Here is a 15550-nt window from a genome sequence, read left to right on the forward strand (position 1 = left end):
CCTGACTAGTCGGATAGATAGTCACCCGGTTTCGCGGTACCGCTACTGGGGCAGCAGATATTACCGAGGGGCGCGTTTGTGTATGTGCGTATGTGTGCGTGCGTGTGAGTGCATGTGCAGGTGATATCCGTTTGGGTCTCGCGGGTGTTCATATCTGGGTCCCCCACCCCCTGGGGTGTGGGTCAGACGGGGCCGTAGGATATTGTTCATCGGATAGCCATATCAACGCGATATAAGTCGCTCGCCAGGGGCCGAGAGGGCGAGCGGGCGTGCAGAAGGGCGGGAGGGGGGGAGGGCAGGCGACGGGGAAGGATGTCGATGCGCCGCCGGTGGTCGGTTTCGGGGGTTGACTCGCGCCGCGGGGGCGATGAGCGCACTTCCCTCCGCCCTGAGACTGACCTGCTGCCGTTCCTGGCTACTGCTGATCTGCCTCGTATTCCTGGTGTCAAGCTGCGGCTCCGTGGCCGGCCGGGATCGTCTCGCCACCCGGCAACTGCTGCACGCAGGTGATGACGTCCGTGGCTCCAGCTTCAACGAGGAGGAGGAGGACGACGACAACGTCGATGTGTACGACGAGCAGGACTATCTCGAGGAGAACATCACTGCGGGTGAGTCAGCGGTAGCCTGGCCTAATCACCTGTGCGGATATTGTGGAGACAGTGGAATTATATGAGGATGTTTAAAATGACGGGGGTTAGTTATGAGGGGATGGGTTGGTACACCGAGGTTAGAGTATTGAGCTGACTATGAACTGTGTACGTGTCTGATGTAATAATGGGATAGAGAAGAAGCTGGAAGATGGTCACAGTTGAAGGTTTGATGGGGTTGAAAATGGGACAAGGAGATTGAAGGGCTGTTGACACGTTTCCGGTGGAGATGAAACGAGAGCTCACGGAGAGTCTACGAATTTTGCCTCGACAACGGTAGAAGTTAGAATTGTTCTTGGTGAATCGTACGCGAGATCATAGATTGTTGACTCTTTAAAAGGGAGGTGGAAAGATGATACTCGGAGAGTCTATTGGGAGTCGTTGTCCACATCGCCAGGGAAACATTCGTATCGCGGACCCCATCGTTAGCCCTCGAGCTCGACCCGATTTCGTACCAGTTCGACCAGCCAGTTTCTTTCGCAATCGATACACGCCCTTCGCAGGAGGACGGTTATCTTATTCTCACGCGGTACAAGGACGATCGAACGAGGAACGCGTGTGTGCCTTGAGACTTCTTCTTCTCGAGCTTGCTCGAAACGAGCGGTGCAAACACTTCTGCGATCCTTCAGACGGCGATTAAACACTTGTCACTGGTCGTCAATCGAGACGTTTACTTTCTCCCTTGGTCGCGATATAACTTCCTATTATCGATTCCATCGATCACTGAACTCACCTCGTTCAATGAAATTATAAACAGGAAAGATTCTAGATTAGTCTTCTAGGAATCTGAACCCTTAGGACATTGTCTAATCTTCATCCTTATTCAAACGTTGCTCCTTAGAACTCTACTATTCACGACTGTTGGTCCTCGAATAGAGTTCAAACCTCGATGGTAGACCCAATCACAAATTATGCAAATTCCTCGGGGCGAAACTGGGTCTGACGAAGGGGAAGAAAACAAATACCAGCACAAGTGCGCCGGAATGCAGCTGCGGCGCGCACACACGCATGCGTACACGGGACGGCCGAACCCTCTACGTCCTTCTTGATTTTCGCGCCAACCACGCCGCCGGTATTGATTTTAATGGATGCTGCAAGCTCTGTCACGGTGTCCGCGTGTGGGAGTTCACACACCGCCCGCAACTGCGTGAGATTCAAAAGAATCTCTCTCTCTCTCCTTCTCCCTCTTTTGCCTCTATCCTCCACGACGCAGTGTACCAAGCGAAAAGGTTAACGAAGAGAAACCGTGCGTCATTCACCCCTGTTATGCCTGCCATTCAGCCGAGTCCCACTTGGAGAACGGCTTGATAAACCGGCGAGAAACACCGGCGAATCGCACGGCCCCAGTGGACCACCCCCGAACCAGGTCAGAACTGCAATCGTGGAACTCAGGATGCTCGGTTCTGTCGGGCTGCGGGGAGTCTCGAGGATTCCATCTCGAGAAAGTACAAGAAAAACCACCCGCGGTTCCGTAATTCCAATTTATAAAAGAGGGCGCCTGGGGTGGTTCCGCGTCTGTACGTTTTGATGAGACCTAATGGGGATCTTCGGTTTCTTCGAAATCATTTCGATGGTATCTTTTCGATCTTCGACGATTCCCAGCATTCACTGAGACTAGTGAAAATGTTGTTAGTGAGGATTGGCCAACAGAGCCCCACCCTTTTTCAGTTAGAAGTGACGTATGTAGAATTTTAGACGATCATGAATGCTTCTTTTCAGTATTCTATACGTTTCCACTTTTTGTTCTGTCGTTCTTCTTCAAGAAATAATATTGAAATCCTGCAAGCTCTTTCTTTTCAGGATTCTGTACAATTTCTTCCCATCGTCCTATCGTTTTTCTTCAAAAAATAATGCTGAAATTCTACAAATTTCATGAATGTTTGATACCAAAATTTTGATCCGCCACGAATCCTTCTTTTCAGTATTCTGTACAATTTCTGCCTTCCGTCCTATTGTTTTTCTTCAAGAAATAACGTTGAAATTCTACAAGCTTCTTGACTGTTTGATACGAGCTAAGCAACTTAAATTTTATAGAATTACAGTCTAAAGAAGCCCTGGGAAGAGTCCGTGCGCCGAATCTACCCGTAGACCCCAACAACCCTGAGACTCGCTTGTACAATTCGAAGGATCGATCGATCAGACCGACGGGAAACTTAATAAAAGCACCCCCGATTCCTATCGGTGTGTTTCCCTCATTCCTTTTTTTCGAACGATGTTTTTCCGAGAATCTCAGCCAGCAACGGATACGATGTCGCGGTTTACTGGTCCTGAACGTCAGCCAAGGAAGTCGGTGTCCGCGAAACATTTAATAACGATGTGATACTGTAATTAAGGTGAAATCGATGGGGAGTTGTCTGGCAGACTGCCCGAGTCTAGTAGCTCGAAGCTAAATGGTGCAATTAGCTTGAGCGCAAAACTTACCCCGTTAATATCCCCGAAACTGGAAGATTCGAGCCAATAAGATCGGGGCAACAACGCACGGAGATGTGGAGGTTCGTGTTGGGTGCAGGGTGTGCGCGTATAGAGGGCGGTGCTATTGTTGGTTCACAAAAAGGCACTCGACATCGAACATCTTTTGACGAAGGAAAGCCTCGCTGGGGGTAGCGTACGTGACAATGCCTCTTTGCTTTATTAATCGTTCGGCGCCAGGACGACAAACGGACGCCCGTGACAAGAGATAGCTGGATACCAAAGGGAACAAAGAAACGTATCGAGCCGAGGCTGAAAGAGGTCTCACGGTTTCGGCGTACTGGGGAAACAGACACACCTGATCAGAAAGTGTCTATATCCATTTACTGCGAAGTAATTATTTTCTGTCGACTTGATTCGAGGACTGAAAATTACTTTTGCAGGGAATTAGTTTCGGTAGGGTATACGAGGTAGTAGAAGGTTCTCAGGTTTTAGAACCGAGCAGTAGGTGATTCTATACGAAATAATGAATCGAAAAAGAAGAGTAAGTTTTTTCCGTTCAAGGTTTCGTTTTCGAGAGAATCGAATTTGAAAATTAATCTGTTACGCGTGTATTCGTGGTGGTAAGTAGATACGGAATGTCATGAACAGACGTGGTCGCCAAGTCCTATTCAATTGAACGTATCTAACAGATTTTCAAATTCGATTGTCTCTTAAAACTCTAAAAAAAATGTATTCTTCTTTCTCGACGTATTTTTGGATTGTTGAATCCTCTCCATATCCATGCCAATTCTACAAAGTCGAATTTAATTATTTCCCACACTTAACAGCTTCAGAATGGCGGGAAAAATATACGAAACTCTTTTATTCTTTTATTCCGTCGTGTCTGTTACCATTGATCCACCGACCAAGATATATCCTTATCCTTCCAAGCGTATCCTGTTCGTTTCCCTGATCATTTTATATTTTCAGTCGAATTACGAATCTAGGCCAGAACATCAATGCTATTTAAAGAATATTCCTGCATGTTTCATTTACTGTCAAGAAACACAGTACGCGCACCAACCACGATACTATCGATTTGATCGTGTTTTTTTCCAGCGAAGGGACAGTACCTGGGCTCGCCGTGCGATGTCTCGTGCAATCCGGAATTGCAGCACGTGTTCTGCGACAGCGTCACTGGCCACTGCGAGTGCGAGAAATTCTATCCAGTTCGTCTTGGGCCTACCAAAGGATGTGCCAAACGTATGTAGCACGCGATCGTTCAAGTAGGTCGTTCCGATATCAAAAACTCCATGGTAACACGGACAGAGAAAGAGAGAGAGGGAGACGGGAAAATAAATGTCGAGGGAGCTATGTCGTCTTTGAACGATTGTTCGACGCATCGTGAATAGAACGTTTTGTGTTTCGCTCCTCCCTTCGCGAAGCTGATCCATTTTGACGCTCGTTTATTCAAACACTTGTCACGTAGCAACGCGTTAATCCTTGTATCAGCTTCGAACCGACTATTCATTGACTTTCTCTCGAATTTTGAATGGACGACAATCGACGCCGCTATTTCTATGATATTCTGAGCCTTCTATTTCATCGACCTCTATTGTCCATGAAATTATGCTTAGGTTATACTATAGCCGAGGAATTAGAGTGTAATGTTTTCAGAAAAACAATTAGTTTTCTCATGGACATTGTTTTGGTTTCGTCCTGAATTTATTTTTAACCCTAGGTTACGAAAGTATCGTAGAAATTACGATTTCAAAATATAAAATTCTTAGATAGCTGTGCACATTATTAAAATTTGATATTAATTGTTTTAATTATTTTTAAACTGCAGTTCTCCCAAAGTAGTTGTTCCAAGGATTTGTACCAAAAGGTAAATAAAAATATTGTTTCTCCCAGATATATAGGGTTCTCTTTTAGTAGTGAATTTAACGAAAGTTTCGTGATAACGTAATTCACAGTGAAATATCGTAATCTAGGGTTAAAGGAAAGCACAGTTGAGAATCTTATACAGCCCGTCATTTTATGTGCAATAATTTAATATTCAAGTTTACGTGTTACAAGCAAGAAGGCTCGAAATATCGAAGAGAATTTAGGTCTGAGGTTCCGTGTTACCAACGTGACACCGAAGACACTTGGCTCGGACGATCGTGTGAGTAGTGCGGGTCAAGGAATTGAAGGACCGACCGGTTTTGTTTCCAGCCAAAAGACTCGGGGAGCAGTGCTTCTATCGGGCGACTTGCACTTTTACGGATCAGCACTCGACCTGCACTCAAGTGCAGCACCATGCTGTGTGCGACTGCGAGGTTGGCTACCATAGGGTCTCCCTGTCCAGGCCTAACAAGAAGGTGTTCTGCGCCGAAGGTACAAAAACACTTGCCCACGTGAAACGGACGAACTACAACACGCAGGGTGTTCGAAAAAGATTGTGATGCAATTCAAATATATCTCGAGGGCTCGTAGGAATGACACGAAGAATGTGCAACCAAGACACGAGAAGTCTTCTATTTCTCGAAATTTCTTTTAGTCGAAAAATATTTTTCTTCGTCCTAATTACCAACCACTAACACTAAACCTACCAAACCCTTCAAAAAGGTAGGAAGTAGAACTACAAAATCGATGGTAGTGAGTTTAGTGTTAAAAATAGGAAATTATTAAAGTAAAGGATAAACAGAAAGTCTGCTACTGCCTTGTAAAATTACGAAAAACGAAATGATTTATTTACTTTCCATGGTCTTAAGGGTTAACAGTTACTTATCCAGCAAAATATTCATTAGTGTTTCTTATTCACTGTTTCATGCTATACCCCAAAAAGCTGAAAGAACGTTAAAGAATCTTTCTTCTTATTACTTCAAATGGGTACATTAGAAGCCACCTAAGTTCAGCACAACCTTTTCAGAACACTATGCTAATCATTCTGCAGATTCAGACTGATTCGGGACAACAGTCTTTTTCAAGCACGTTGACCTGAAGAGGTCCACGAGGTATCCTACTCGCGTTGCACTTTCGGTTACCCTGCCAAAGTGCTTTTGTATTCACCGTTACAACACGTCTGTTGGCAGATCTGGTGCTGATAACTACGGACGTGCCGACCCTGCTCTTCATCGCGTCCGGTATCGCGATATTCACAGCGATGATATGCTTCGTGCTCAAGCTATTCAGCCGCGCGAGATACACAAGGCCCCGGCATTATGCCAACGCAAATCACGCGCCACCGATGCTGTTCTCCAGCGACACCGGTGAGTCCTATTGCGCAAACAGAACCGCGGACACCCAGAGTCCATTACCATTGGTCGATAAAAACCGTGCGCAGGATTCGATCGCGTCCGAAAATTTCGCCCCGACTCGATCGGCAGAGTCAGGCTCGGATTAAGATTTTTTGTAGCCCAGGGCTATCAAACCTTCGAGGGCCCCCTTGCTTGATAAGCCGGGGGGAGGGGGGTAAAATACATAAATCTTCAAAAATTGAAATTTATCCTAAATACAAATAAATAACATTTAATCATAACGAGAGCTTGATTATAACTAACAATGCTTCGTTATATTCTAACAACTTTGATCCGATTTGTTTCTACAAAATTTCACATTACTTTCTGACATAAACGGAAGGCTTAGATCGCCCCCCCCCCTAGCCCCACCCTTAATCCACCGCTGGTTAGAGTTCAAAGGATACCAGTTAATCGCCGCAACTATCTGCAACAAGGCCGTTTTTATACAGGGTGTACAATCTGACGTGAGCACGTTTTATATCTCACTTGTTTTTGAAAATACGAAAAAATGCGAGGGGAAAGTATTATTTGATTAGGAGGAGCAAATACTACATTTTCTCAAGGTCATGTTTTTTAAAACGGGGCTATATATTTTTGTCAGTGTGGTGTAGTAGTTAAGATCAAGACCAATCCAATCTCCTAACAGTAAATTTTCGGCAAATCAAAAGCAAGCGCGATATTTAAGGTGCTTACGTTAAGTGGAACACCCTGTATATTCCTATTACGACGTTCTCCTTTCCGCGGAATCAATACCTCTAAGTATCAGCGAAGAGCACTCCTATTTTCGCTTCGTGGAATCGGATTTATTAACTGGCAACCAGAGGCCAATATAAAATTATACGATCCCGCGGCGGACATTCTGAAACGTTACGATTTTACTTCCATCATTCATATTGGATTAATATGCTCCTGGAATTCGAATTGTTGGCTGAGAAGAGATCGTTCGAACACACGTGTTTGTTAAGTACGAAAATAGAGTCGTCTATGAGCCAGGTACAGTAGACATTCGTTTAATGTACTCCGGTTTATTGCGTCTTAGGAACGCTCCTCGAACACACGTATCTCTCACACACGTGCCGCACACCACTCTGTCGCCTAACAAGGAAGGAACGCAATACATACAGTGATTCCTCGATGAATGCGACACGAGCAACGGCGTTATTCCCACCACTGGGGGGAGAGGGGAGCCCCCCCTGGAACCAATCAGAGAGAGTAAGCAGAAGCTAAGCAAAGATTTGGCAAAGAACAAATTTACGAGGACTTGAAATTTTGGGCCTTACCATGAATGCTCCAAAGCCGGCCCGAGTTGGTCGCTCTCACGGTGGAATTACTGTACGGTGTCGTGTTCAATTTGCATGTTTTCCAACACAGAACGTCCAATACATACAATACTGTTTTAATAAAATGTTTCAATACTACTTGACTTCTATAAATAAACTTTCTTGATATCACGAAAAATAACAGAGCTACTTAAGGTGATCAGAAAGTGCGTACATCCAGTCCACCCTATATACAACTACATCGAACAAGTGAACGGACGATCAACGGGAAGAGCGCACGTGTGATTGGCCCTCGTTTATTGCATCGTTCCAGGAACTTTGTCCCTCTACAGCCCCGAAAGATGCAATAAACGAATGTCTACTGTAGCTTCGTTATCGGAACAGTGGCAAAACCCCGCTAGTCGTAATACGCAAGCTATACACTTGTAAAAGTCGACCAAGGAAGAATCATAATTTTCTGACGAATCTTGATTGAACCAAAAAAAAAAAAAAAAAAAAAAAAAAAAAAAAAAAAAAGAAAGATAATAACGGACGAATTCCAAAAACAGGTATACCACTGACGCTTCACGGCGGCCGACCGTCCTCTCGCTCCAGTCAACGAAGCAGCACAGCGGGCCCGTTAACCTACGCGTTCACCAGAAGGCCCAGCAGCGGCGGCAGTCGTGGTCCCCTGGTACCGGCGTCGAGAGCAGGTGCGGCACGTGCCGCCGCCATCTTGCTTATATCGTGTCACCTGCAGGCGACCAAAGGCGGGAACAAGCATCGACGTACCCTTAGCGACGTTGCTGAGGGATCGTCCGACGGCCTCGGTAGACGATCAACGATCTCTTTCTAACTCTTTCGTTGTCTGTCTTCTCTCTTCTCTCTGCCCGTATCTATCTCTCTCTCTCTGTCTCTCTCTCTCTCTCACACACACACACTGTGTACACCACCACCACTGTCCGTTACTCTTCCTTCTCTTCTTCTCGTGTTCGAATGATCTCGTTCTTTGGCCGTGTATATCCCATCTTTCTTCTTCCGTCGTTCATGTGCCGTCCGAGTGGTCTGAGAGGCTTCTGACGCGAGGGGACAGTCGATCGCGAAATCTCCGAAATTCATATGGTTCTTCGTAAATCCTTAGGACAATCTTTTTGCCATTTTGACTTAGATTCTCGGTAGTTTGACTGGACTGTTGAAGAAAAATGAACTCTGTAGATCAGAGTATTCCAGATATTTTTTTAGTGAAAAATTTGTATAAGTATTTAGGTGATAGAGAAAGTCGTAGCTGGTTTCGCGGTCGACCTTAAGAGCCTTGACTCGCTGTTAGAAACGTTGGAAGACCACTCAGCTATCCTCACTGTCCATTCTTTGGAATAAATTGCAACAATTTGTTCCGTTATCTTTCCTTCCGTTTGCATCCTACACATCGTAAGGAGGCGAGACCGATGACGAAGAAGAAGAAGATGATGGTGGTGTTTTTCGAGTCGTACCGTGCCGTTGTCGCTGTTGTGTCGTAGTTGTTGTTATTGATACTTAGCTGTCCCTTTTCCACCGTCCTGGCTGCGTTTCCTGGGTTTCTTGCGATTGAATCCCTTCACGATACTATTCGATCGTGAAAGGCAGAGAGTCTACTGACCTATGGATGACGCGAAAGAAACTGGGAAACGCAAGCTTCGAGTCTTCGTTCACGTTCCTCGACACGAAGAATCCTCTTCTTTCTCTATTGGTTCCGCCCGGAATTAGAATGTTGTTCTATTGTTCTTCGGCGCAACCACGATGCATATTCATCGACGATGGCTGTGGCGATGCTACCTTCCGTCCCGAATAGCTGTGTTAGTCGAAAGAAAGAAAGAAAAAAATAAATAAACTGTCGACCGTGTCGCACACAATTCACCTCGAAACAGACAAATATATATATATATATGTATATATATATTTATATAAATAATATACGATCCACGTGTGTGGCAATCGGAGAGGTGTGACACACAGAATGCCTACACCACCACGATATCGAAAACGAAAACTTGTATAATTGTACTGTCCAAAATAATAAACCGCTGCACGAGTGTGTTACGAGATAGCAAGATGGCAGCGGCCGATTTCGTTGCTCGTTAACGAACGAACGTTCTCTGGTAAGACGTAGAGAGACACGAAATCTTTACGCACTAGCTAGCTCGCTGCACACGCACGCCATCACAGTGTTTTGATCGCATGCGAGGGCCCGGCTTCACAAAACGATATGTATATGTATATTCCTACTTCAATAATTTTAATGAACATCGCGCGGTTCACCGTGGCCCCACGGTAAATCTTCCAATTAAGCTCGCCAGAACGTTTTTCTGTTTTTTTTTTTTTTGGTTTTCCTGTTCACGCCCGCTTTTTAGTTTCCGCGCTTTCGGATCGTCGCTTCCAGCCGACTACGAGGAGGCAGAAAATAAAAAATAGGAATTTTATAACGCCTATCCTCTAATTGGGGAGATCAGCTTCGACAGACTTCGCTTCTTTTTTTGTTTGTCGCTGCGTATAATAACCCTGCAAGCAGGACAGGATTAAGACCTTTAAAGGTCCCAAACACTTAAAAAATTTTGGTGCCCCCATATAAATATCCTCAATATGGCTATATCGTGAGTTTATTCGTATTATATATTTTTAAACACACATGTTGAAATTGGTCCATAGTAAATCTAACAATGTGTCTAATAATCTGAAAATAACATACACATGCTTAACGGTTAATCCAGTCCTGCCTGCAAGCTGTAATCGGTTTTCTTCCTCTTCTCGCATCCAACGACGAATCTCTGCTTCAACGCTTTCCGCGGAAATCCGTGTGTACATATATACGAGAGATGAAACCATTCGCGAAAATACACGGACTTCCCGCCTGGTCGTGCCTACTAAGAGGATCGAACAGGAAAATCCGGGTCGCCTTTTGTTCCGAGTTGGTCGCGACAATGGTAATTGAACGTTCGAAGCCATTATCTTCCGTTGCTCCTCTCCAGCTTTCTTGAAGTCAGAGACGTCGAAAGAAAAAAAAAAAAAAACAAATGATACAGTAAATCCTCGATGAGTGTTCAAAGGCGCGACAGCACTGAACATTAAATATTTCATAAACTAATGATAATACGCGGTTGAAAAAAATATCATTAACTTCAGAATTCCACGCTCTATTAAACGACCAAAATGTCGAATAACCGATCAGGTGGGTAAACGGAGATGTCTCGAGTTAATTAACTGAACATTAAATATTTCATAAACTAATGATAATACGCGGTTGAAGAAAATATCATTAACTTCAGAATTCCACGCTTTATTAAACGACCAAAATGTCGAATAACCGATCAGGTGGGTAAACGGAGATGTCTCGAGTTAATTCGGGGATCGGCCTTGAACGACCAATTAACAAACGTCGCGACCTACAGCTGCCCTATATGCAACAGGATGCACACGTATACCCGCCGCTCTTTCTCTCTGTCTAGCTGCATTTTGCTGTCGCCCGTCTGTATGCGCGCCGTTAATCAATAAGGACTCTCGCGGGGAGGGTAACGAGGTCCCCGAATTGGGAACACTTAAAGCCGCCGTTCCCAGGAACCCGCATACGTGACGCGGCGGAACGTCAGTAGCGGCACTTGACATTAAGAATCTCATTTGAAAATAATCCGAAGGCTCCCGCGCCGTTAGACCGACCTAGCTGTAGTAATCGTATTGATTAACGATAGAAACACCAATCTTATGGACAGACTTGTCGCCTGCATCCTGCTTTCGTTTCTGTCTTGCTGCTCCGCCCCATGGTAACGCTTCTCTCCATTGATCGCGCGACGTTACAACCGCAATAAACGCTCACATCCATTAATAACAATCTCTCCACACAATAACAAGTTGTGCACGGTCGCCCGAGAGAATCTCTGGCTGAATCACCACCACGAAAAACTCCCTCTCCCGAAAGCGAACATTTGCACCCTGGCATCGATCTTTCGCGATACAGTAAATCCTCGATGAGTGTTCGAAGGCTCCTGATAATTAAATATTTCATAAACCAATGGCCATATGGCCATATCTAAATCTCAATAAAAAGTTAGCGTTACTACTTGGAACCTCTCCTTGTCAGTGTTAAGAAGCCTTCGAACACTCATCGAGGATTTACTGTATTATATAGTCTCCGATTCACCGTACACACGCCCGAGTTCACGAACCAATCACCCTCGGTTAAAATCGTGTGCCAAAGAAGCATCGACTATTCGACGCCCCCAACCGTGAAATTATCGAGCTTTCCATTCTCATCGAACGGAGGATCATACACGATTCGCAAGATCCTCGCAGCCAGCCGTTTAGCGGCGAGACATCGTAGAGAAACGAGTGTCACGCTGGTATACTAGCCCCGAGCAGATGCAATTAGATTCCGTATGTTCTTGTATCGATTCTTTTTTTTTCTCGATTCTAGCGAATTGGCTCTAACGAGTTGAAGTAGCGAGGGGTCGGATTAGGGTATCGACGGTCCAACCTAACCCCACTTACTGAACTGTCCTCTTGTTTTCGATAGGTTCTCGTCGTCCTAGCTTATCCTCCATTCACAGTTCGACGTCGTCGGCGCGTAGCTACAGCGCCAGACGACTGGAGAAGGAACGAAACGAGAAGGAGCAACGACAGGCCCTACAAGAGCTACGGCTGGCTAAGCAACGGGAACAAGAGAAGCAACAACAACAGCAACAGCAAGTCGCGCCCACGCCCAGTCCCAGGACGCCGCACTCCACGGACGAGCTGCTGCCATCTGTGGAGGAAGGGAAAGAAGTGTTTTATAACGAGGTATCCGATTTGGAGACTGTTGAATCGGTCGCAACCGGAGCTGGATAAAATATCAAGAAAAACTAATTGAAATACTGCTTTAACCCTTTCAACGCCCAATCTGACATATACATCTAGAAAATCATATTTCCAGGGGCTTTGTCCTGCAAATACACGAGGTGCACCGATTGGGACCACTTTCGAGGTAACTAATCGCGAGAAATAATTATTTTTCCCCAGAAAAGGTGTTTGGGCATTGATTACTAAAGTACAGTACTAAACTATTCCTGCTAATAACTTTTTAATAAAATACGAGTGACTGCTAAAACTTGTTAGGAATTACTCAAAAGAGTGTCCTTAACATCATATGTCAAGGTCATCGGAACAGCATCCCCTAAACGTAACTGTTACCAAATACTATTTCACAAACTTTTTCCGAGAAGTAAAATATTTTATTTACAAAAGTATACACGTACGATTGAAAATAAAATAGAATACTAATATTTCATCCCAGCTCCGGTAAATTACACACGCGGGTGTATCGAAGGGGCTTCGACTGATCCAACGAATGTTCTCCAAATCAGCAGGTTCCGACCACGTCGGTCGCTACCGAAGAGACGCCGGCGAAGACAATGGCGATCACAAAGGCGGCAATCGCGACGACCAGCATGAACGCGAGCAGATACAGCGAGGCAACGCCGGTCACCACTTCGACAACGTCCATCTTCGAAACGAACATCGCGCCGCGAGCCACCGGTGACATTTTTCAAGTGTAGTTAACAGGGGGCGAGGGGGGTGGTTAGGATGGGAAAAGAGCCCGATCCAGGGAACTATTTATCCAGATTCTAATCAAGTGAAAGGCAGAGGTCATAACGTAGAACACGTAAACACACGGCACAATTCTAAACGAACGTAATTTTGTTATCGTCCTTAAACGGTTGAAGGATCCACGGGAGACTATTCAGATCGAAACGAAGCGTTCGATGGACAGAGACCGGAAGTCTCGCGCCGATTATTACGCCAGGCTTCGCACTAGCGATCGAAGACACGGACAGATCACAATCAGTCGGAATTTAAATTATATTTCTCTCATTGGTTTACGTGTAAAGCGGTAAAGACCGTTGTCCGAGTCGAAGTGGAAACGACCGTACCTTGATCCACTAGTGTGAATTCAGGCTTTACGGGAGATTGGAGGAGGATCGTTAAAGATGTTGTTTGGTCGAGCCACCCGCGAAGGCCTAGATGAATTATTTATTCGAAAAGATATATTTTTGAATATCTAGGTACCGGCTTGTATTGTACTTAGACGGAGAACGGATCTAGGGAACGATGTGTGCGTGTGTTGAGAAGAGGGACGTGCGTTCGGCTGTGAAAATATTTGCAAGATTCGGGATGCTTGGTACCTGAGACGAGAGTGATGGTAACCGACGTACAGTTAACAAGATGTTCGAATTTTTGTAGGATTCTTGGGTGGTTCCTTGCCTGGGAAAGTCGTGCACTCGAGATCGAAAATCGTGAACATGGTTAGATAATTGAAAGAAATCGCTTTGCGTTCTTGAAAATGTATTCGTTTGTTATAGCGACAATAACGTTCGAATTGTTACCGTGTGTCGCTTTACGGGCAAGGATCGACGGGAGGCGATAAAAAGCACCGAATCGGTTATTCCGAATAATTTTTTTATAGCTTGAATTTTTTAAGCGTTCACGAATATCATTGGTTCGAAGGTGTAATTTTGTATTTGATGAATCCAGGATCGATCGAACACGAATCGAACCGTTACCGATTTACACTTCGAACAGCATTACCGTTTATGTATTTACATATCAGTCATATAGGAGATTTTCCTTTCACGTATCAACGATCGTTTCTTCGAAAAGAGAACAGAACAGGGCTTCGTTGTGTATTTCTATATTAGTTGAACGACTAACGTGCAAACACTTAGATATTTGTGATTCGAACGCACAGCGGTATTTGCGTTCAAGGGGACATTTTACACTGATTTCGGAGTCGCGACTGTACACGGTAATTTATGTCAAAACAATCCACGGTCAAACTGTTCACTGAAATTTAATCACATATCAACAACAGATTGAAAAAAAAACGTTCGAACCACGGGGGGAACAGATTCGATCCGGCTTGCAAGAGAGGAATCGAACGTGGTTATTCAGTTGGTGGCGTCTAATAACGATACGATTCTAACGAATCCACGATCGAGAAAAAACATACACACGCGTACACAAAGAGTGAGAGATAACACGCATAGTGGCATTAAATAGAAAACAAAAGCTGCGGAGTTATTCCTAAAGAGACACACGTGGTTATATATTTTACGCCAAAAATTTATCCGAACATCGCTGGGACGTACTCTAACGTGAAACGACGAAAAAGATAAATGAAGAAGCACACACCCTATATTAAAATATACAATTCCGTCTTGCGCGAAGGATATCGACGCGTTCGATCGTTTCGTTTGCTCGAACGGATACTCGGTGCTCTAGAAAAGCAATTGGCAGGGCATTCTCGAGTGGGTCGAGGCTAAACATACCTCTAATCGTAGATAAATTAATTAAAACCGAGAGAAACGGCGACAGAATATCGAACCGGTGGCATCGACGCGTCGTAAACAAGATGGCGGCGCGTCAATCGGCGTCCCGAGAATCGTGCAATAAAAAGAAAAACCTTCCAACATTATCATTCGATTTTTCTATCAGTATTAACGATCCATTTAACAGATAAATTTCTCCTCGATTATGTTTCCCCTATGAATTATACAAACAATTGGTAGGATCATTCGACGAAATTTGAGTATCCCGTGGTAATTACGAAATTAAATATTACTTTCGTAGCGAGTGTACGAGAGAGTATTCGAAGGTTTTACGAGCACCGGTCACGAATAGTCGCGGGAACAAGCTCGATTCATTCGGAAGGTTTTAATAATCGTAAAAAACGAAGCTCATGGCGCTCTCGAATTGTGTTTTCATGTTTCGCGAATGTCTCGGGATCGCCTCGGCGAATCGTAGTGGTAAAAATCGTTGAGGAGAAATAAAATGAAATTATACATATACATTATACATATACGTGTGAAAACAAAGTGCGTAAGAAGCGATCACCACGCGACGGGAGGCTGCGCTTACCCCCATTTCGCAATGGGACGCGAAACAAGTGATTCCCTGTCGACCAGGCGAG

At 44.7% G+C, this 15550-nt stretch overlaps 1 protein-coding gene across 1 annotated transcript; it reads left to right on the forward strand.

Moving 5' to 3' along the window:
- Positions 1-367: 367 nt before the first annotated feature.
- LOC107191176 lies at positions 368-13442 on the forward strand. The gene is made up of 7 exons (XM_015580148.1): positions 368-608; positions 4158-4301; positions 5256-5417; positions 6116-6292; positions 8151-8411; positions 12122-12384; positions 12948-13442. Exons 1-7 carry the CDS (start codon positions 368-370, stop codon positions 13137-13139), a joined length of 1440 nt encoding a protein of 479 aa, XP_015435634.1. The 3' UTR covers positions 13140-13442.
- Positions 13443-15550: the final 2108 nt, after the last annotated feature.

This window comes from Dufourea novaeangliae, unplaced genomic scaffold (genome assembly GCF_001272555.1).
Source record: "Dufourea novaeangliae isolate 0120121106 unplaced genomic scaffold, ASM127255v1 scaffold241, whole genome shotgun sequence".
Lineage (NCBI taxonomy): Eukaryota > Metazoa > Arthropoda > Insecta > Hymenoptera > Halictidae > Dufourea > Dufourea novaeangliae.